General features: G+C 41.4%; 1 protein-coding gene across 5 annotated transcripts in view; it reads right to left on the bottom strand.

The window, feature by feature from the left end:
• Positions 1 to 23,593, bottom strand: part of BRWD3 (bromodomain and WD repeat domain containing 3) — a 45,221-nt gene that overhangs the window by 20,151 nt on the left and 1,477 nt on the right. For all 5 annotated transcript variants that reach the window (XM_014255282.2, XM_088062617.1, XM_088062618.1 and 2 more), the window contains 10 exons: positions 16,682 to 16,832; positions 14,567 to 14,665; positions 8,451 to 8,611; positions 7,233 to 7,454; positions 5,753 to 5,853; positions 5,042 to 5,112; positions 4,097 to 4,197; positions 2,892 to 2,932; positions 1,356 to 1,460; positions 221 to 374 (listed from right to left, as the gene is read on the bottom strand). In XM_014255282.2, coding sequence (XP_014110757.2) covers positions 221 to 374; positions 1,356 to 1,460; positions 2,892 to 2,932; positions 4,097 to 4,197; positions 5,042 to 5,112; positions 5,753 to 5,853; positions 7,233 to 7,454; positions 8,451 to 8,534 — 879 coding nt within the window. In that variant the 5' untranslated portion in view covers positions 8,535 to 8,611; positions 14,567 to 14,665; positions 16,682 to 16,832. The remainder of the gene's footprint in view (positions 1 to 220; positions 375 to 1,355; positions 1,461 to 2,891; positions 2,933 to 4,096; positions 4,198 to 5,041; positions 5,113 to 5,752; positions 5,854 to 7,232; positions 7,455 to 8,450; positions 8,612 to 14,566; positions 14,666 to 16,681; positions 16,833 to 23,593) is intronic.

The raw sequence follows: 23,593 nt of genomic DNA, 5'->3' as shown, positions 1-23,593 counted from the left end.
GGGAGGGAGGAGCCTCCAAAGGGTTCCCTGTCAGCCAGCAATGACCAGGATTCTGCACATCAGCTCCTTGCCCCATGGTGCACTCTCCTCCCAGCAGGCAGGGGACAGCTGGATACTTCAACACCAAATCCTCCTCATGGGAATAGTGATGAGTTCAGCCTGAAATCAATCTCAGAGTGAACTATATCCACTTGGGATTCCCCCCTGGAATTGTACTCACAGATAAGCTATGCAGAAGCTGCCCTGTGGACGAGTTCCACACTTTGAGGAGGAAATTGTTGACTGCAGTGATGACGGTGGCATCGTATCGATCCCAAGCCACCATGGTAACCTTCAGCTTGGTGACCTTGTCCTCTCCAGATGCCATATTGTTTCTAAGGAAATCAACAATTTAAAAAGGAATAAATCAGTAAGTACATATGGAAACATTTAGGAGAGCTAATTCAGTATGAAATTCGGGGGAGGATGGATCACAGGCACCTCTGTGACTCTGGCTAAGGCAGGAGAATAAAGGATGGTTCTGTAGTGGTACAAAGTGAATACAGGAAATATTTAGTGCCACTGAGATTTATAGAGCTCTATTTCCTTAAAAAGGACATTTTCTCCTCTGCTCCTAAGTCATCATCCCTCTCTACCCTAATTTTTGCTTTCAGCTCTATTAGGCTTTTTCCTACAAGGCGTTTTTCTTATCAGTCATCAATATCAGTAAACTCCACAATGAGCAGGAGCCTGCTAAATAAATCCAACTCACACTTCCGACTGCAAACACTGCAAATGCAACCACTGAAATATGGAGAATTCTGCAAAGCAAGTGCCTAATGGATTTCTCAATTTCTGCTCTTTGTTGTTTGGAATATTCAATTACAATTCAATTACAGGGCACTTAAAGAAGTCACTTGAGAATCTCAAAAAGAAAAACTCAAAACTCTAATGGAACCTGAGAACCAAACACTAATTTCACCTCTTACTTGGAAACCTAAGGTAGAAATACAATGTTAAGAACTATATTGGAGATATATATATATATATGTATATATATATATATTAGCAAATGATCACTGGAGCTCTACCAAAACCTCCTTCTGTGAGATAAATTGTTTGACATTCTTATTTCATGTGTAAAATACTAAATATTCCTCAACCATTAGGATAGGGAAGTACCAACAGATTATTAGTTATTTGGGGGTGAATTAACTATGTAAGTTGACAAAGCCACGACACTTTGAATACATGCATGGAAGTCAACTAAAAATGGAAGCAAATAACCAGTTTTCCATATAATGGAAAAATTGAATGGAGGATTTAGCTTGCAGGTAAATGTACCCATGAGGTATGTTCTGCTTGCTTTGCTTTACCCTGTCATTTTTGTAGCCATATCCAGGACCAGACTCTTCCAGTCGTGTTGATGGTAGTGCCAGATTCTTGCTGTTCCATCCCTGCTTCCACTGACAAACCTTAAGCTGTGGGACAAAGGGAAATAAAAAGCCATTAAATTCTGAATAAAGATGGTTTCATCCCCACATGGACACCAATAAATTATATATATATGCACTTGTAAATGTGTACTTGTGCATCTCTACTTCTCTTACTCATGAGGTTACAATTTTCCTATCAGATATTGTAGGGTACAAGAGAATTTCTAGCCCACAACATTAATTACATTTGGCTCCAGCAGCAGATGGCCTTGGAATGACTTCAATGTCGTAATTCATATGAGCTGCACATTCCCTTTTTAATGACATCAGCAAATCCCTGGAGCAGCTCAGAGTGGCAGCAAAGAAAGGGAAACTGTGTGCCAGGAGTCTGGCATAAATTATAATGCATTAACTTAGGGACAGGGTGAAGACAGGCAAGGGAAAGAGCCAAATGGAGCACAAGGAGGTTGTCCTGCCTGTGGAGCTGAAAGGGAATATTTCAATTTTTAAACCCCTCCTTATTGAAAAATTTCAAGCATGCAGCAAATGTATTTAACCACATCATAGTGCTTTGGCCATCAATGTCACAGAAATAATTTTTATTGAGAAACTGGAGAAAAAGCTCTTCAAGTAATACATTTTCACAGGATGGCCAACACCTTTGGAAGTACATTCCATTTTGTCTACATTTATATACGAAATTACACTTAAAAGGCAAACCTATTAAATTTTATGAAGTAATTGTTTCACCTTTTCAGTTTCCCTGACCTTATTTTTTTCACTGTGATGAAAAAGAGTTAGAAAATACTTGTGACAAATTAATTTTCTTCCTAATTTTACTTCTTTATATTAAAATAAAATGGAAGGTACCCCTTTTCCATTCAAAGCATTGTTACAGAATATAAATTTTCAGTATGTGACCTCATTCCCTTGCACATGGCTTGTAAGGAATTGGTGGTACAATTACCCCAGCACATTCCCACATAATTCCACATGACAAAGCTCTCCCAAGTACAGGTGCACAGTTACAGCTGGGCTTGGAAGGCTCATCCCTTAAATATCCTGCCCAGCAAAATAAGAAATAGGAGCAAAAGTTGAGATAAAAACATCTATATTTACCAAATTTTGATTTAGACTACACTGATTACAATGCTCTTCCTCCACAAGCAACCCCTCTGTGGGGGCTTCCTGGGAAGGTTCTTACACAGAAGAGTTATAGAATTTGGGTTCCAATTTGCTCTTTGAAAGAAAAAACAAATCAAAAGCACAGTTACAGAACACGTTTGTTGTTACAACAGAGGACAACGAGTTCGAGCTTGTGGACATGACACACACACATCTTGCAACACACTGCAATAATTTGTCCAAGATTAAGCCAAGCCCACAGGCAAATCTTCCTGTTGCGCCAAATTTTCCATGAAATGTTGCTTGGAAAATTAAATATCATCACTATCAGGTCAAAAACCCAGCACTCACCTGTCACCGTTGTTACAGAACTGCACTGCAACCACTTTGTCCTAAACAGGAGGGAGGAAAAGAACAGAAGTGAAAAACCTCAGCCTAAATGATCTCCATGATGAGCTTTTTACTCAGCTAATAAAAAAATGTCAAAAAATTCAAGTACAGAAAAGTTGTATTTGAAGTTAAAACGTCACCAGACACATTGTGTTGAACACTGAAAGAGAAACCTTCAGAGAGAGGTGATGGTTTCCTGCAATTTTTAGACCTAACATGAAAGTGCATCATAAAATTTAATCCAAAAAATGTAAACCTTGGCTTTATTAACACTTACATATCGTTGAGAAACAAGTGTTATGTTTTAGACATAGTTTTGCCCTTTTTTTAATTTCCAAATACTTGTGCTGGCTCCATGATTTGCTCTCCTTACTCCCACTGATGTCTCTATCTCCTGCTAACTGGGATTTGTTTTAGGGGGGGTGGTGACAGCTGTCTGCAGGATTAAGAGTGGATTTAAAGAAATTAAAGGAACTACAGCTTCTTCCAAACCTGTTCAATAGAGAAAACATCCTTTTCTTTTTGTGAGCAAAATGCTTGTTAGATGTGTTGGCTTGGAGACTTCCATGTGAGAGCCACAACTCCCACTGAAGTTCAGGGAATCAATTTAGACCTTGGGCTCAATCCATGAAATGTTCCTGAGGTGGTAAATTTGTAGTTTGAATTTTTATGGGAACCTTTCTGCATTATCTGAAAAAAATATGCTTTTAAGCTTTATTTTCTAAATGAAATTACCATCATGATCCAAATTTTGACAGCACAGTCCAAAATCTGAATTACTTTGTTTTATGTGGATTTAACTAAACATTCAACAGCAAGTTTAATAGGAAAATATGACATTGTATAATGACATTGTGAATTAAAACTGTTTTAATTCCTCATTCCAATACAGACTTTTTTCAAGAATTAGGGAAAATTACCTGGTACCTCAGTTTTCTGGAGGAATGAAATACATAAAGCCTACTTTGCACAAACCTCTTGCCTCAGAGGGATTTAAAAATAAACATCCCACAAATTTCCAGGCATTTAAATACCACAATGTTGAAAGCCAAACAAATTCTAGACAGTAAATAAAAAAAAAAAAATAGGATGTACAGAAATCAAACTCCTGAAATGAGGAAAAGGTGGGGGGAAAAAAGAGATTTTCTTTTGGATTTGCCTCTTACCGTGTGAGATTCCAGCTCAGCCATTTTCTCTGGAGATTCTGAGCCCAAATAATAAATTCTTATGACATGGTCAGTACTCCCTGTTGCAATGAACATGCCACCTAAAACAGAGAATTCTCTGTGAGAAGAAAAGTCATCCAAGGAACAACTTATTTTAACTTCATTTATTCTAATTTGCAGTTTTCTTGTGAAAGCAGCAAACTAGTTTGAAACAGAAAATTTCAATGTAAACAGGTAAATGTCGAATGAAATATTTAAATGCAGTTTTAATATCTACCTGACACACATCAGAGAAATTATTGCTGAGTTGGGATGCAGTGATTAAGGTATTTTATTGTAATTTCTTTACAGTATTGCTCAAAAAGGCCACTGTTGTGTGGTTTACTGCATTGAAATGGGTTTAGTTAATTCAGGACTTCGGCCTTTAAAAAAGGAACGTGGCACTACAAAAGTTCTCAGTTCTGAGAAAGAAAATTTAATGAGTAATTACACAATTTTCTTTGTAAAAATCAGTATTTTTGCTCATTTAAAGCTGCAAAGAAGATATGTTAGGCTGAGATTTTACAATACATTGAATTGATCCTCTTAGAATTCAGCCAAATTTGGAAGATTAACAAAAGTGCAATCTTTGACAGAGGATTTCCGCAACTTTTCACTCCAAAACTTTACAAGGTGAAGTCTTAAAAGGATGTTACAGAGAAATATCTCTGATGGGCAAAACAAGAGACTGAAAGTCTTGGAAATGGTCAAGATATTTTAGCTTAATTTACTGGAAGAGAAAGAGCAGCTTGAGCAGACACTTTGCAGGGAAAATTTCCAATAATCACAATTTGACAGGGATAAAATTAACTGGAAAAGAGTTTAACCATATTTGTATTTAAAGAGAAGTAACAGAACTGTCACCAAAGCCCCAAATTCATGAAACAGCTGATGCTGCACACATACCAGAACTGAAAGATGAACAGGAGATCTGAACACCAGGCCTGGACCTCTCTGCAAACTTCACAGGACGATCCCTACATGCAAAATACACTAGTTTTATTTTTCCTTCTTTATTCAACACAAACAGTTCCCTGCAGCTCAGCAGGTTGAGGTCAAGCTCATCTTAAGTCTCTTAATTTTGTAATTCTCACCTAAGTTTGCTGGAATTTATTTTTTGTTTTTGGAATTTTCTTCCTTAGTTTAATAAGAAAACAATAATTCTCTAAACTGAGAAGATTATTTAACTGATTTAACATTACCCTCACCAATTCAAATCTATTTAAAACTGACCCTGCCAAACCATTAATCCAATAGCATTTCCTCCCAATGAAATATGGGTTTGATGACATCTACATATGTACATTCTTCTGATTAAAAGCAAATTAATTCTTCTGTCTGTACATTTTGGACAGGTATTTAATCCTGAATGTAAAAACTGGAATTCCTTCCACAACTTTGGCTTGCAAAGCACAAACCTCAGAAATAACAACCCCAATCTCTGCCTCCCCTTTGGGTTCCAACACCACAGAATCCCAAAGTGCTCCTGCCCCACACACCAGTTTATTGAGCAAGAAAACGCCCTTAATTCATTATCTCAGCACTCTTCTCCATGCCAAAATCAAAAATAAGTTCCTCCTTGAGTTAAAATAATTGTAATTATCTAAACAGTCTCACTTGAATTTCATGGTGTTCGCATGCCACTGCCAGAAACAGATTGTTCCGTCGGCACCAGTGGAAGTGAGGTATCGAGTTGTTCCTTTCCTTGCTGGAGAGAACTAAAAATAAAAGTTGTAACAATTAAACCAGCTCCTACTTTCTCTTCTTTCATGCTGGAAACTTGTTGGCAAGACTGTTTTTTCTCTAACATACTAGTTTCTCCCCAGGAGTAGAGAGACCAGGGGAAAGCACAGAACCTAAACTTTCACAAAAATAAAGCTGAGGAAATGGAAAACACCTACATTTTGGTTAGGAATTCTTTGTTTTTACCACACAAAGGAAATTGGAGAGATGAAACAAGCCCAGACCCTGTAAATGGGGTAAAAATAGTTCTTTCTAGGATAGAACTGGATCAAGCAAACACAACTAACTATTCCTGCATCCAAAGCCAACAAAAAGCAGCTGCACAGCAGGATCTCCTCTCCTCTATCTTCCTAAGCCTCTCTAAGGAGTGGGAAAGCTTTTTATTCTTGATTTCATAACTGCAACAATACCTTTAGTCCTCAGGCTACCTGGTAATTTGATAAAGGAATCCAGCACTGCTTCCTCAAAAAGCAGTGACTGATTATATTCTAAATTATCAGTTTTACAAAGAGCTTGAGAGAAACACACCCACCCATCCACCCACCCATATATATATATAAAAATGTACATGTAAACAAATAATACACCAGTTAGAAAGTCAGGTTGGAAAACACATTTCTAACATGATCACCTTAACATGGTTGAAATCAGACAAAACTGGAAGTGTAGGGAAGATGGGGAGAAATGAGACTCCTGGGGAATACTGGCACGATGGAGAAGCCTGTGCTGAATCCAAGGCAGCACAACTCCAGGAGAGAGGGATTCTGAGCCAAACAGCCCCACTCACTCTCCCCTCTGTGTGCATCATCTGCCAAATTGCAGGGATTGTCTTTTTTATCCTGGAATTTTGGTTTTTGGAGGTCTCTGCTGGCAGTTGTGAGGTTTTTTTTTAAGAAAATCTGCATTTGCTACAACATCTAGAAAAGTTCTTTAAGCTACAAGTTAAAATAAGAAGGAAACAAGATATGGGGAGTAAGAAATTTTAACTGATTCTTCTGAAAAACAACTATTCTCTGTGAACACAAATGTTGGGTCAGCTGCTGTGCCAGGAGCACCACCAAAGATGCCAAACACGTCAGCAAGTTGAGCCAAGGAGATGCTGCAGCTCTCTGAGTTGCTTTAAAAGAGCATCAGACCTTCAATTTTCTAGACCTAAGGAAGCAGCAGTGGGATCACACAGCTAAAAGCACACGGAAGCAGAAGGATGATTCCCTAGGCACCACAGGATTGAGTTAGCCAGGAAAAACACCACTGAGTTGGGACAGATCACAGACAGAAATTTTATCCTTGACCGCCACAGCTCTTACTACCATTCTAACTCAAGAGTTTAGGGGAAAACCCCATCAGTCCTTACCTGTATGGAAGTGATGGAAGCTGAATGGCCCTGCAGGACTGCCAGGGGGGCACAGGTCCGGAGGCACCACACCCTGACCACCTTGTCACAGCTGCCCGCGGCCAGCAGCGTGTTCTCATAGTTGACGGCCATGTCCGAGATTTCGGCAGAGTGGCCCCGCAGGGTGGACAGCAGGCGCCCGTCATCCGTGGCCCAGATCTTCACCAAACAGTCATCTGACCCCTGAAATTGCACAGGAATTCCCAAAGATTACAGAAAATATGGGACACGTTCCATGCACGTCACACACGGATCGCTGTGGATGGACAAGGATCCCAACCCCCGGGAACCGGCAAAACAACTCAGTGGGATTCCACAGAGGCACAATTTTAGAGAGAAATTCTTCCCTGGGAAGGTGGTGAGGCCCTGGCACAGGTTGCCCAGAGAAGCTGTTGCTGCCCCTGGATCCCTGGAGGTGCCCAGGGCCAGGTGGGATGGGGCCTGGAACAGCCTGGGACAGTGGAAGGTGTCCCTGCCCATGGCAGGGTTGGATGACTGAAATATTCCATCCCATCCAAAGCACTCTGGGATTCTATTATTCCATGAACTGTGGAGTCTGGGGATTACCTTATAGAGTCAAGGATTTCAATTTGATAAAAGAGAATCATGGAATCACATGATGGTTTATGCTGGAAAGGGATCTATTTGGAAGGCAGGGACACCTTCCACTATCCCAGGTTGCTCCAAGCCCCATCCCACCTGGCTCCATGGATGGGGCAGCCACAGCTTCTTAGGGCACCTTGTGCTAGGGCCTCACCACCCTCATAGAGAAGAATTTCCTCCCTACATCCCACCTAGCCCTCTCCCCTCTGGCAGCAGGAAGCCATTCCTCCTTGTCCTGTCACTCCACGCACAGGGATTAACATTAACAGCTAAAAATGCAACATTAATTTGAAAATTCTGTTCATTTTAAAATATGTCCAACAAAAATCAAGGGCATCACCACAGAAATGGATGTCACTGCGTTCTGGAGAAAAAACTTAAAATAATTGCCATGTATTTACTGACACACTACAAATCCAGGAAGGTAAATTTAGCAGAAAAGCAACTTGCAGCTGAACAAAGTCATGTCTGCTTCTCAATCAGTGACTAAGAGGCTCTTGAGAGACTCAAGAAGGAAAGAAATCAAACCAAAAAAAGCAATCTTTGAAAAGAAAAAGGTCCACATTCTAAACTTACTGTAAAAATTCTCCTCCCACTGCGATCAAAGGCTATGCAATAAACAGAGGAGAGGTGCCCCAAAATCCTCTTGTGCATCTTCATGTGTTGGTAGGTGGATGTTGGGAACAAGTGGCTGAAACGGCCACATCCAGTTAATTGCCTGGCAGAAAGGATATGAACTGGGAGAGAAAAAAGAAGCAAAAAGAATAGTGAGACATGAATTTTGTCCAGAACTCAGAGTAAATAAATATTAAATCAAATATAGTATTTATTAACAACTTTATTATTAGAATCAGTAATAAATCTGAACATCTTCCACCTCATCAGAACATTCTGTCCGGTGTTATAAAAAGAAATCCCACTCTTGATGGTGCCTTTCAATACCAACCACAGGCTGCACCTGCTTCCTTACCAAAAACTAAAGTAGAATGAAAAGTTCCCACCACAACTGGGAGTTATTCCAATGTTCAATTCATCAACAGGTTACAGATACATTTATCCTACATGGACGTGGAAAATCTTTAAGAAAAATTTTTGAAGGAAGAAAGGAAATTTAGGAAATATAATATAGTATCAGTTACAAGAGGAGTATAAGAATAGTTTATTTTAAGTGCTTTTTTTGTGATAAAAGAAGTGATAAAAATCTTTCATTGGAATAGCTTCTAGATCATATGTGAGGGCCAAAGGACTTCCACATCCACATCCTTGAATTCCCATGCCAATGGAATTGAAGAACAAGAAATAGGTGGCACTGATGGAAAACTCCCAGTGGCAGAATGGCAGGTAGGAGAAAGAACTGCAGCAACAACAAACTCCTTCCTATTCCCATAGCCAGCAGCTCTTCCAAGAACAGCCTAAATGCACAAACCCATCCTGTAATGCACAACTGGAGACCATTTGGGGTTATTTAATTCCACCAATCCTCTCCTACTACTATTTTCCCCAACCTATCTTCAGTCACAGCACTTGAACTTTGGATTTGAAAGTTTTGAGAGGGTTTTTCAGTGGCACTTGAGGATCTAACAGAGCTGTGCTGGTGGGTTTGTGGCGTCCCTGTGATAGCAGATCCCCTGGAGCAACTCCTTATCTTCCCCTGCACCTTGATGTGGGCTGGGCTTCACAGGAGCCCCACAAAGCTCTTTAGTGCCTTTCCCTCCTTTAGCTTAAAAGTCTAGTGAAAAACTCGAGCTGTTTCTTAATTGTCTCATGACATCGCTGCCAATCTACACAAAAAAAAAAATATCATGGAATACGTTAAAAAATTAATCTACAAAGTCAAGAAGTGCCATTTCAAAGGGCTCCTAACCCGTAACTCCTTGTGTAAATTGATACCATTGAAGCATTTACACACAAGCAAGGAAAAGAAATTGTTTCCAGCTTTAAAGAAAGCATTTTTGTGTCTCAGTTTTAGGCTCTGAAACGTGGATTATTTTTAATCACTCAACACAATTGAAACATGACACACGAGGGAAAAAAGCTGCATAAAAGATGCTTGCAAAAGGCATCAGGCTCCAGCATAACCTCACCCTCAGTCAATATTTGCTTTGCATGCAAAAACAGACATTCTGCAATACTAAAAAGCAAAACACACTAAAGCAAATTAATTTACTACCTACCTACTATTCAATTGATACCTGATATTATACAGGGCTGTTAAACAAAACTGTCTCCCTGAGCAAAGTAAAACTGGAATTTTAAACTCTTTTTCCTACCTCTAATACAGAGATCCCACAGTGATAAATGCTCTATAAGGTACCTCAGCTTTGCCTACACATTATTTTATTTACTCTTCAAGTATGACAGCTTAAAAGCTGAATTCTTAAAAAGATTACACCTCCCTTTCCCCCACCCTGTGTGCCAACAGAGACGTGGAGTTGTTCAGCAACATGGTGATTCTGCTGTGTCTTTCAAGGCTTCAAGCATTTCAATATATATTTATATATTTAAATACATAATAACAGTGTATCTGCCTGTAAGCAATTTCAAATGGCTTTGACTATTTTTTTAACCAAAGAACTGTGTGAATCAAAAAGATACACTCTCATGTCAAAATACCCCTAATAATCTCAATATTTTCTGTATCCCCCTGCAATGCTTCTGAACATTTGCCACTGCTGTTTGTTGTAAATCCCATGAAGGAAGCACCAAAAGGCACCAAAATCCCACAGTTTTGGCACCTCACTCTTCTGGTCTATTCCCAGCCTTGCAATCAGTTCAGCTTCAGCGGATATGAAAGTAATTTCTTTTTTTTCTGTGTTTATTTCCCTATTTGCACAATGGGGACAAAACTCCTCCATCTCCCACAGATAATTACCAAATAAAAAGCCCTGTTTATGAAATGCTTCAATCAGAGACATCCAGAACTGTTGTTGAGCTGTGAGGAGCAACAACTTTATCGAGGCAACAGCATCTTTGGACAAAAAAACCCAAACCTATCACTGCTTCAAAGGAACAACTCAAACATTCTCCATTCCTGTATTTTTTGGAAGATTAATACACAATATCTAAATAGGGAATTACCCCCACATGACAAAAATCCCTGTGAAGTTTCCTTTCTACAGCACAATGAAGTTATTGTCCTCCTAAGGCCCCAAAGCACTAAAACCCAACAACAATTCCCACATGGAGAAATAGCAACTTAGTAACCCTAAAAAATTTTACTAACCTATCTCATTAACTGATGTATTTCATGCCACACTGGATGTAAGAGCTGCCAAGTCCACCCCCTCACTATTCCTTGCCAGGAAAAACTTTCAAGACAGTTATTTCCCATAAAAAAGGGAGGAGATCCAGCCTTCTTGATAAGAAAAGTTAATTTTGTCCCAACATTGAAGGGCTATCTCAGCTCCTCCAACTACCAACCTGTAAAATACAGACATTTTTCTCTTTCTTTCCCACAGTCCTTGGTCCTGGAAGGCCACACCTTGAGGAAAATTGCAGTGCTTAATGCAAGACACATAAACTGACAAGAGCAATTCTTAAATCACAATTTACCTCATATTCTACTACAGGAAACAGCACACCTTGCAAGAAAGCTCACCTAGGAAGGATAAACCCCAAACCTAGCAACAACAACCCACCAGTGAAAGCTAGATTTAAAGAACAATCACCAGACAGCCCAGACTTCAAAGTTAAATCACAACTTCAGAAGGAATTCAAGCATTTCAGTGAGGCAAAGTCACTGAGCAGCACCAGCTGCGATTCCTGCTCTCCCTAAAAACCCTTGTCTCGATCCACTGTTTGCAAGGAAAATTCAGAAATGGGAAACTGGTGCAAATGTTTGTTTTAAAATCAGTTTCTTAGGGGTGATGAGCTCCTATCAGACTGTTTTACCTTCTGCAAGGAGCACTGTGACTTTATAATGAGGACCTAGATTTTGCCCTCATCACAAATCCGAGCAGGGATCGGGTACCACTCACAGGAGAGACACAAGCCAGGATTTCACAGGAATGCCAGGAAACAAACACAGCTGGCTCACACATAGAAAACACCTTCTCAGAGAGTGGCTGTGTGTCCACAAAGTGCCTGGACCCAGGAAAAGCAGCGAAAGCACAGCATGTTCCAGCTCTGGGAGCTGCTGACCTCATGGAACTCATTTCCAGCACAAACCATCATCGATTCCTGACTTCATCCCAGCGCTGCTCTTTGGCAGGCCCAAGGAAGCTGCATCACCTTGACAGTGAACTTCCACCCAGCTAAATGCTTGCTCACTGAGACTGTGCTGAAAACCTTCTGCTTCTGAATTTTGTGTTGTTTTCATTAACAACAGCTGCCCACGGAAAGATTTCCATCCTCAGGTTAGAGCAGCTCTCAAAGAGAGAAAACAACCTTCCTTCTGATCTGCTCTGAGCTGCCTGTAAAAAACAAAAGAAGCCCTGACAAAATCAAAGTAGCATCAAAAGCATGTTTATCAAAATGGAATCACTCCCAGTCCTGAGGTACTGCATGACCAGTCTTTCCACTTTCTGTCTGGAAGAGCACAAAGGGAGCCCTAAAAGTTCCACTACAGCAGTAGCTGCCCAGAAAGGCCCGAGCAGATTCTCCTCCTCTGTGTTGTCCTGTTGGCTGCAGGAAGCTCTGACAGTGTTTTCCCTCCCTGTCCCCCTCCAGCAGATCACCACAGCCCCAGCACACAGCCCTGGGAATGATTTCCACAGCTCAGCACTTTCCCAGAGACTCCCTCAGCCAGAAGATTCCCAGCTCTGCACAAACACACTGGGGAAAGGCAACACGGATTTCCCACTCTGGTTCCACTGTGCAGGACCTTTTATTTTGGAGTACAGACCACAAGGTCCCATCCCAGCCACATGGAAAGGCAACCACTGCAACTCCCAACTCTTGCAGCTGGGCCCTCACAGTTGATCCCAGCTGGACCACCACTGACCCCATTCTCCCAGCATTTATGGTGGAAAGCTTAAATCCTAATCACTGGAAGGGAAAGGATGTGAGAATACTCCTGGCTGCTCATTCCATACCTTATTTACCACTTTGCAGGGGTACTTACACAATCACCTCACTCCTGAATACACATTAATGGGTGTCTTACTTCAGCCCTACTCCTTCAGCAAGTAATTCAGAAAAGTCCATCTGCCTGAGCCAGCACAGTGTGAGAATTCACTGTTATGCCAAAATACCAAAGAGGTCAGGCACAGTTCTTTGTCTTCCACTTAAGACACACACACTGCAGTATCTCTGGCTGGCACCACTCACCAGGACAAAAACACCCATTTTGCACAAATAGGCACAGAATTTTCTTGACTTCCTCTTCAGGACTAACAAGGAGTCCCAAAATCAAACTCCTGTCTGAAGTCAAATCCTTACTTTAATATTTATCCACATTTTCCTCTCTTAGTAGTAGTTTATGTAGCTACAACAAGGACTGTATTCTTCCAGAAATCAATACTTATAAAAATTATTTCCTGGCTATTAAAGACCCTTTTTCATATAATACCTCTGCATTTCTTAAAAAAAAACAACCAAAAACCAAACAATTAGGGAAATGTCCAAACCAAAAAATTATTCTGTTCTTTAATTCACTAAATAGTTACCAAGCAAGCAGCACAGCCCTTTGCCATGAAAACATGATAAATGCTGAAGTCCAATCTGCCAGGATGCCTCATTAATAATACCTCATATTCCAAAACCACCCAGTCTGATGGAAGAATTGATCCAAGAATCTGTGCAGAAATACAACCAGAAGAGTTGTGTGCAATAAATCTGCAATTCAGACTATTAGTAATCCATCAGCACAACTGCTCACAGCAAAGTAACTGCAGAACCAGCCTAAAATAATAAATACACAGATAGGGTAGAAACAGGAAACTGCCAGCACCATCCCTACTTCTCCAAAGGGAGGAAGGATCCACATGTGAAAGGACTCTCTGACAAACCAGGAAAATGTATCCATTTGCACAAACTGAGATAAAATACCCTAAAAAGAAACAAACCAAGATTTACTTTTATGCCTGCAAGAATCAATTTTTTGTGCTATAAAAACGATTAATGCAAGTTCAAACCATACAAGGCAAACTCTTGAGTTTATATAAAACAGAGCAGCTCTGTGATGAGATGTAAGCTGAGAGCCCACATATATCTGAGTTTTATACAAGTTCTTTATCTAATTGTGTGGACAACTGAGGCTGAAGGAACACAAATGTTGCTTTGGTGATTATTTCCTTTTTGGAGAGTGATGCTGCAAGCAGTCTGTTTTCTGTCATAATCCAACTAAAAGGAATTCTTGAGTCAAAAAAGTTCCCTGGGAGCCAGACGCTTTGTTCTGGCTAAGATTCCATGATGATTCCAGGATTCCATGCTCCTGTGACCATGCCCATTCAATCTTACAGCCACATGTACATATTATGGAGGCATAAAAAGAAAAAAATACTCAAGCCCATTGCTCTCCAACCAACCATGCAAAACATGGCTACACACACTGTGGCAAATGCAAGCCTGAATAACACAAAAATCATCCTATTGCCAGGGAGAGACTTGTTTTAGACTAATTCATCATGAAATGTCAAAGAAAACATTAATGCAAACCTGGAGTAGTGTTTTAGTCAGTGAGAGGAACTTTCTGTGGGACAGGAATAAATAGAAAGAAAAGAAAAGAACATTTTATGGACTTCCAGACTCACCCACGTTTGGTGGTTTCCCGTAGTTCACTGGGAGTTCTGGGGGTCGGCCCCTGTGCAGAGCTGCAAATGCAGATCCTTTCCATAGTGTGTGTCTGAAGTCTGCACCAGAAAGAGTGGCAAGGGAGAAGAAATAATCAATACATCAAATAAGCAAGAGATCAAGCACCACTCCCAACAGCCCAGAATAAGATTTATCTGTTTGTCAGATTCCTCATTTAATGACTGCAACTCTGCTTTCCAGTTCCTCAGCAGTGTCACTGTAAATGGTTTCAACTTATTTTTGCTTAATTTGGGTGATTACTGACTCTAAATCCATGGATAGAAAAAGTGAATTTAAAAAGTGGGTGCACTTTATATTGAGGTCCAGCTGAACTCTGCTATGTTTTCCTTCTGCAATGCCAACACTTAAAGCACCTCTGCTTAGGAACTGCACATTTGAGAATTCACATTTTGCTGCCTAAAAGTGAGAGAAGTGAGGGTTTTTTTCCAATAAATCTGTTTTCCTGCAATATGTGGCAATGTGCCCTTCTTTCAGATTGTCCTCTGCACACCCCCCACCCCCCCCCAAAAAAATCATTGTTTTAAAGTGAAGACTGTTCTCTTTAAAGACTCTCCAGCTCTCTGCTGCCAACTGGCCTCAGAGAGGCTCCTCTCTAGAACAATAGTGATTTTTCTGAGACTGTTCAAAGTGCCTCAGAAATTAGACCTGGATTTCTTCCATTTCTGGCCATCTGGAGGGAGAGAAATGAGCTTCCACAGTGAGTAAGTGCTAAAACAGAAGGACAGTGCTGCAGGTTGGTGGATGTGTGTAGCACCATGTAGGTCTCTGAACATAAAGTGCACAAGCTGAGGTGACTCAGAGACTCCTGAGAGCACCTTCTGATTAAACCCCAAACTGCTGCTGCACAAAGTATTAAATGATACTCATTAAAAACAGCACTCAGACTTCCTAAAATAGATCCTTCCACCTAAACCCTTCTGTTCCCCTGCAGAAAAATGTTTATTTTCTCTTTACATTTTGCTGCTGTTTGCTTCTAAGCTGCAAACTGAGTGTGAAATGAAGGAAAGTTTCGCCTGAATTTCTGCACCTAATTACAGCAAAGCACAGGCAAAACAAAACTCAGTCCCAAAACTCTGTAGGCCAACGTGTTTGAGAACAGCTCATCCCTTCAGGAGATACCCAGTGGATCAGCAGATGCTCGTCAGCATCACCACAGGATGCAGGGAATTAAGCGCTCAACTGCCACCAAAACAGGAAGGTCCTGCTCTGCCATCCCTCCTCCTCTCCCAGGATGATGCTCCTCCTCCTGTGTCACCTCCAGCCCTGTGATCCTTTTCCACCAGCTCATTTAACTCACTACAACAAATTTTGCAACATTTCAGCTTTCTGAATCAGCACATCACAGGATCAAGGAAGTTCTGGCTCCTGCAGGGAGGAAGTGGCAGGGGCATGGAGTGAGGAGGGAAGGAGGAATCACTTCAATAGAAGATGGCTCTCAGATCTCTTTAGTTCTAACAGAAAACTGCTCTCAGGATCATTCTCTCAACCAGAGAGTTTTTCAAAGGGAAAAGGACTGGTGCTCTCTTCATGAAAGGAATGGGGGCTTTCAAATTAACCTGAAGCGAGGACAAGCAGGAATTGTCAGCCTGGCCTTCTCCTACTCCCCAAATGTTGCCCCAAATGTCACCACCCTGTCCTGTGTCCACACAGCCAGGGAGTCATAGAATGGAAAAAAACAGGCTGAAAAATAGCCCAGCTCAATGATTTTAGACACAGATGTGTGTAAGTGTATGAGAAAAATTGGCATTTTTCAGATGCATCAAGCCCCTTATCCCATTCACATCATTTACATGAACACGAACGCACTGGGGAAGGAGGAGAGGAAGTAAAAAGATCAGGCAACTGTAGGCAAGAATTGCTTAAAATTACATTTTCAACCCAAGAAAATATATCCAACAGGGCCAGCAACAACTGCATTTTAGGAAGAAAAAACTGGCAAGCACAGGAGGCAAACCAGAGCTCATGAAAACACACAGCTATCCCAAAAGGAATGGCAACAAAAGGGGGCTAATCATTAAAACAGAATTCAAGCCCAGATAAACTGAGAATCTTACCTTTTGCTGCCCTCAGGAGAGACTGGCGCCCAACACCCAGCAAAGTCTGCACCCCCAGGACACTCTGGGGGATTTCCTTGTCTAAGAGGGGTCCAAGTCTCTCACAGATCCTAAGAAGATAATCCGGAGGGATGTGTGCATTGACAGCCACCTAAACACACAAACAACACAGACGGTTGAAAACTGATTTCTTTTTCCTTCTACTGGTAGTACTTTGCTACATATTCAAGTGTAAAATTACTGCAACCAAGCCTTAACCCCCTGAAAACCCCCTCAAAATTAATTATACTGCATTTTAAAGTAATGTGGAGTGTTGCAAAAGCCACACCAGAAATTTCAGGTTGTAACAGCTTAATTGTAAATTTAGGATATCCCTTCATAAGAAACAAAAATCCCCAGTGCAGTCCTCTGGTCAACTTTTTAAAAGCCTTTTTTACCTTTCAATTAATTCTCTTCCCATTTTTTGCTTAACTGAAACACCCTTGCATTGACATCACTGTATGAAGCACATGTGCAAAAGAATAAAAACCTTAAAAATTACCTAAACCCCCCTAAACATTACCCTAAAATCAATACTCAGTCTCCACTTTTCAGCTCCTGGGAGTAGGTTTCTTTAAGACCCACATGTGTAGGCTCCAATTTTGTCATGTTGGGAAAACATCCTTTATTTTTCCCTTTGGACAGAGACTGTTTTCTATGGAGTGACAACAGTTTTTCTGACAGTCTGTTGGAACAACAAATAAATTGTGCCTCATTATCCAGAATGTCCTGCAATGCCTGACTCCTATATTTACAAACTAGCAGGAAAAGCTGCCCATCAGAGCTCTTTTGACACAGGACACACAGCTCCATCCACTCCTCTGCAGAGATCAACAGTCTCCATCCTACCCAGATCCCAAGGATGTGCCCAGCTCCCACCCCAGCACACGGGAGGGAGTTCCAGGCATCAGGAAGGAGAAGGTCTGTAATTCCCTGCTGCCAAAACATTGTTCACTCAACTGTGTCATCAAACAGATTATTAGGACATGTCGTTGGGAATTTTTTCATTCCAATTGGGCAACAGCAGTGGAGCTACAGGACCCAGCACAGCCAGGCAGGGCTGGATAATGTCACCACCTGCACCACGAGCAGGATCAACACTGTCCCATAATTCAGATTTTAACCAAAAAGAAAAGGGAAATGTCACTAATTAAATATAAAAATTATCAGTTAATTAAATCTGACTAAAAACTCTTCCAATGTGAATGAAATTCTTGGAGAAGGGAGGTATTGGAGAAGGTTCCTCCCTCTACTCATCCCTCAGTCACTGCTGGTTAAAGAATCATCTCATCAATCATGATGATTCTAAAGATCCAAAATCATTATATTTTTAGTGCAGGAATGAGAGACCTGATGAGTGCATTAAAATGTTCTCACTCCAGGACTTTTCATCCTGTGAGTGAGCATCAAGGAATGACCCTGTGAATGCTCTCCTGCACTGACAGGTTTCTCCAGTCATTTTAGCTTTTTTCCCTAAAATGGGAGTTCCAGAATTATATTGGCACCTTCCCAGAAGTACAGCCAGTGAAGTTCAGTGTATGAGCACGAATTGTCTTTCACTGTAAATGATGGGATATAACAGAAATTGAAATGAGAGAAAAGGATTAACCAAACTTTGGTATTTGCCTCTCTTTCTGAATCATTCCTGAAACACTGTGTAAGTGTTCACACTACAAAATATTTTATGATGGTGCACCAGCCTCCCTTTGGCGTGTAATATTTCTGAAAGGGTCTGAAAGGGAAGTCCTAGAGAGAGAATCTGCAGTTAAGTAAAATCTGAGTATGAAATTCTTATTTCCATCTCTGATAACCAGCAACAAGCCCCTGAGTCACCAAATGCCAATACACAGCGATGTATCAATTTTAAGATTAAAAGATCAAGAAGACCAACCTAGAAGCTCTGAAATCTTATTTCCAGAGCATCAAAAGAACCCAAACCATACCATTCTCTCTGGAAATGTAAAAAATCCAAACCATTTTCCCCACGTGGCACAGCAAACACTCCATCCTGGAGCTGGTTTGGGAGTTTCACCATATTCCATGCCCAGGAAGGTGTTGAATTAAGCCTAACAGCAAATATCCCACTGCAGAGACAGAGCCCAAGGTGTTCCACAAACAGTCCTGATTAACTCCAAGATGGAAAAGGACTTGGTGGCTTAAAGATGAAGGCACAGTTTTATAGGGAATAGCAAAGAACAAACACTGACACACATGGGGCCCGACAGCATTCCCTGATCACACTTCTTTCCCTGCACGTTTCCATGTTTCTACAACCCACAACAGTCCCAAATAAGCAGCCCTTAATCTGAATATTAGCACTGCTGTTACTAACAAACAGCTTCATAGGCAGGCAGCAAGAGCAGCAAATTCTCCTGGTGATTTCTTTTCCATAATAACTTCCAGAAAAAATGCTTAAATCACAGCCCAGAGCTAAACAAGCAATTCTATTCTCAGGTTCCCAAAGAAACTTGAATCAAAAATCCTTCCTTTCACCTCTGTGTGAGACAGTTGTAAATGGATTTTAAGTATTTTTCTAGAACATGAAGCTGCAAACATTCAGCTGAAAAAACCAACGTTTCCCAGATCAGATTTTCCTTAAAAGAAGGATGGAAAAAGGCAAAGGTACAGCTACACCTCTCAGTGTGTGCTTATCCAAATCCCACGTGGCAAAACAAAACAGCAGCAAGGATATTATCAGCTCCTCAAATATATTAGAAAATATTTTAAAATATAATGAGAAAATATTTCAGAAAATAATCAGAAAATGAGAAAGAATTAGAAACAAGTAATACATGCTCAAACCATGCATGTTAAAATAATGCAGAACTGAAAATGTGCTAAGTGAGAACGAATGCTGCAGCTTGGGATAAATCATGAAGAAAATATGTTTTGCTGCCTTGGGATGTGAAAAATCCTATAAAACTTAAAATATGAGAGCAAAAGAATGCAATAGAACCAGGTGAGTTCTCTGAGTACAGTAACCACACAGGTACAATGCATCTAAAAAGAGAAGGATTAAGTGAAGCAAATCTATTCTTTTCAAAAAATCTCTTTTTAAAAAACTCTCCCAGTCCTGACTGCTTGAGCCAGGCTGAGATAAGCTGCTCCAGTGATAAGCACAAGGAAAGAACTATTAGTGAAGTCACGTCAGGGCTCAGAGAAATTCAGCCCCTAAAACTGTTCGTGGTCCGGTGGTTGGAAGCATCACCTCAGAGACCACGAGCAAAGAGTCCTCCCTGGAGCTGGGAGAAGCAGCTTCTTAATCCCCGAAACAAAATCCCCTGGTGTGACTCTGATCTCTGTTTAGACAATGCCTTCAGGCACAAGGTGGGATTCTTGGGGTGTCTGTGCAGGGACAGGAACTGGATTTGATGATCCTTGTGAGTCCCTTCCAAATCAGGAGTCTGTGATTCTACAGCTGCTGACAACTTCTCCTCCAAGGAAGGTTTCAATGAACAGGAAACAAACAACCCAAAAAAGATTCTTTGTGACTACTACTTAAAGTAAGATGTCTGTTTTGCCAGAGATGGGAACCAGGGAGCTCTGGGAACCATCTCTGTTGGAAAGCCCAGTGGAACATCTCTTCCAAGCACAGATTTAAGGCAGGAGCTGCAAACTGGAACAAGGCAGCGACACAGCCCTTCTAAGGCTGCTCTGTCCCCACTCCTGCTGGGCAGGCCCAGCTGGACCTCAGCAGTGGATTTCTCTCCTCCAGGTAGTCATCCAACACTTCCCTCACTTGCCAAAATAACCATCAATTAAGAATCAATTGACAACTGTATCAAAAAGCAGTGGAGGAGGCCAAGAGGCCAAGGCAGCTGAGCAAGCAGGAAATTACTCACAACCTCAAACAGGGAATCTCAGCAAAAGGAAACTCAGACACTGGACCTGCACAAGATACCAACAATATGCAAATAGACTGAAATTAAAAAAGCCTTTACCCACTGGGGTCCCCAGAGAGAACAGGTTGGAATGACCATGCTACCACATGACATTTTCCTGAGGTGACAAAACCGTAACATCTCTGCCCTGCTAATGCTGGGATTGGCAGGATCTATAAATACCAGCACCTCGGACTCAGGGCTAGTTTTAAATCAATGCAGATGGGCAAGGCAGGAACTCGGAGACAAATCCCATAAGCTGTTCCATACCAGCACAGCCGCTCATGGATGCAAATACCCCACTGTCCAACAACAGCTGATTTTCTGTTTTGCCTGGAATTACATGTTTTTCAACACAAAGACCAAACCAGGCTGAGCCAGAAGACTCAGCCCATCAGAAAGTTCTTAAAACCAGAGCAGAGCCAGTCACCTTTATCAGGAATAAACAAAGATAATGTGGAACAGCAGGTCACTGGAGACTGTGCTGATAATCAGAGTTGTTCAGCTTGACTCATCTGTACAGCAGCTGACTCCACACCGAGCTGCTGCGGCTCATTTATAACCAGAGCGCTAATTGCCTGCAAGTTGGACACATTTCAGACCTTCATAAGGCTGGGCTGGATGGGGCTTGGAGCAACCTGGCCTAGTGGAAAGTCTACCTGCCCATGGCAGGGGATGGAATGGGATGGGCTTGAAGGTCCCTCCCAACCCAAACCAGTCTGGAATTATGTGATTCATTGATCCTCACATTTACAAACACGTCTCATGTCTCAAGACCACCAGCAGTCAGTGAGAAAGTCAAACCACTGTGGAGTACACCTGCAGAATTCAGTCTGGAGAAGAGGGAACTGAGGGGAGAGTCATGAAGAGCTACAGCTCCTTCTGAGGAGCAGCTCCAGTATCTCTCCCTGAGACAGGGACAGGACCCAGGGAATGGCTGGAAGCATGTCAGGGAGATTTAGGTGGAGATCAGGGGAAGATTCTTCCCCCAGAGGGTGTCAGGCACTGACCAGGCTCCCCAGGGAATGGGCACAGCCTCAAGGCTGCCAGAGCTCCAGGAGGGTTTGGACAATGCTCCCAGGCACAGGGTGGGATTGTTGGGGTGTCTGTGAAGGGCCAGGAGCTGGACTGATGGTCCTGTGTGCTCCTTCCAGCTTAGGATACTCTGTGATTACCCTAACATGCAGCCAAATGCTGCAGGCAAAAAGTGCTCCAATGTGAAAATAAACAGGAAAAACAAAGGGAACACAAGTGCACATAAACTTGTATTCTGTGTGGTTTTCCTCCATAGGTACAATTTTTATCAGCATGTCTTAAATTACTCGTCTGCCCTGTGATACCTGACATTTAAAGTAAAAGATTAAGTTAAAAAAAAAAAAAAAAAGGAACAAACAAATCTCACAGTGAGCTTTCAGATCTTGCCTAAAAACTAGAGTGAAGTGGGAGTAGACATTCCCTAGATAAAAAACATCAAGTAGCCATTGGGCTGTTCCGTCTTTATCACTCCCAAAAGCTCAGGAGCCGTAACAACGTACTCAGTGGTCACAGTATTGACATGTTTTCTGAAAAATACCACTCAGAACCTGAACAGCCACACTGAGAATGGAAAACAAAGCTGAAAAAACAGAACAAGAAATACTCTGTCTGAATATTAGGGAAACAAACAAATCAGACTTCTCTGGGTTGTAAACTCCCATGAATTCAATTGCCTGCCTGACCAGAGTAGCTGCACCACCCAGCTGAGATTGTAAATGATTTTGGGGTTCTGCCTGTAAAAAGCAGAAATGGGTAGAAAAAAACCTCTTTACCTCCAACTGCTGGCATCTCCAATTTAATTTTGGTTCATTATGTGCCTGAGATAATTAAAATGAAGGTCAGAGTGCTTTGTGTCCTTCACAACCCTGGCTCTGTTCTGAACATGGCATTCAGACATCCAGCCAGCCCTGAAGTCGAGGAGCTCAGGTTAATAAACAATCATATGCAGCCAAAAGTCCAAATTCCAAACACAGCAAACCCTAAGCAATGAGGGAGAAAAAGCCTTCCTTCAACATCCTTAACACTCTGAGGATTCACAGAGAGAAACCCAGCTCATCCCACCTGGCATCAACCTGTCTCACTGTAATGATTCATTTATAATCCTGGTCCTTACTGTAAACCATGAGAAACAGTTAAATAACACTAGATAAAAAGGCAAACTAAAAGCATTGGTTAGTGCTGATTAGTTTAAGACATAGGAAAAAAAAAAATCTTAAATTTAATGATGAGTTTATACAGAAAGAAGAAATGTCCCATTAACTCCAAAACTCACTCCAAAATGGTTTTTCTCTCATTTCTGATATGTTAAAGTACATATTTCAACACGTTCACACACACAATAAAAACAGGTTTTAAGGCTTTTATATCTGTGCCACAGAAAATAAAAGGAAAAAAATTAGATGTTAATTGAATTAATTGATAGGCAAAACCACTCTCTCTGACACCAGACTTCACAGGGGCACTGCTAATATTCCTCTGGGATACTGGGTGCAGTCCCACACTAAACCTGAGGCAGCCCACCGTAAAGATTTCAGATTCTCTAGGAAGACCACAGAGCATTTATTGAATGCAGAACTTACTCTATGCCTGTTCACTCAATTTACAGTCCCAGAATTATCCACAAGATGTGTGAGGAAGCCCAGCTTCCACCTGAAATTCTGAATAGGCTTTGGAAAGGGAAAGGCAGCGGGTCCAAAGGTCTCCTCTGGCCACAAGGAATTCTGTCCACACCTGAACTCCTACAATGTTGCTAAAGTGGGAAATCAGCTCCTGAGCCAGATGCAGAGGAGTTTGAGCAACAGTCATGGCAAAATCCCACGTCACCATTGCTCCATGAGAGCCGGGAGAGGCCGGGACGTGCTTTCCATTCCTTCCAGGTGAGGTGCCAAGCGCTGCTCGCAGGTATCAATGCTATAAACGCTACTGGGAAGTTTACAGCCTTCCAACTGCAAAGTGC

Source organism: Pseudopodoces humilis, chromosome 15 (genome assembly GCF_049639895.1).
Source record: "Pseudopodoces humilis isolate 2021_Gansu_Grassland_sample_001 chromosome 15, ASM4963989v1, whole genome shotgun sequence".
In the NCBI taxonomy this organism is placed as follows: Eukaryota; Metazoa; Chordata; class Aves; order Passeriformes; family Paridae; genus Pseudopodoces; species Pseudopodoces humilis.
The sequence above is the reverse complement of the archived record's forward strand: the minus strand, read 5'-3'. Positions and strand labels throughout refer to the sequence as shown.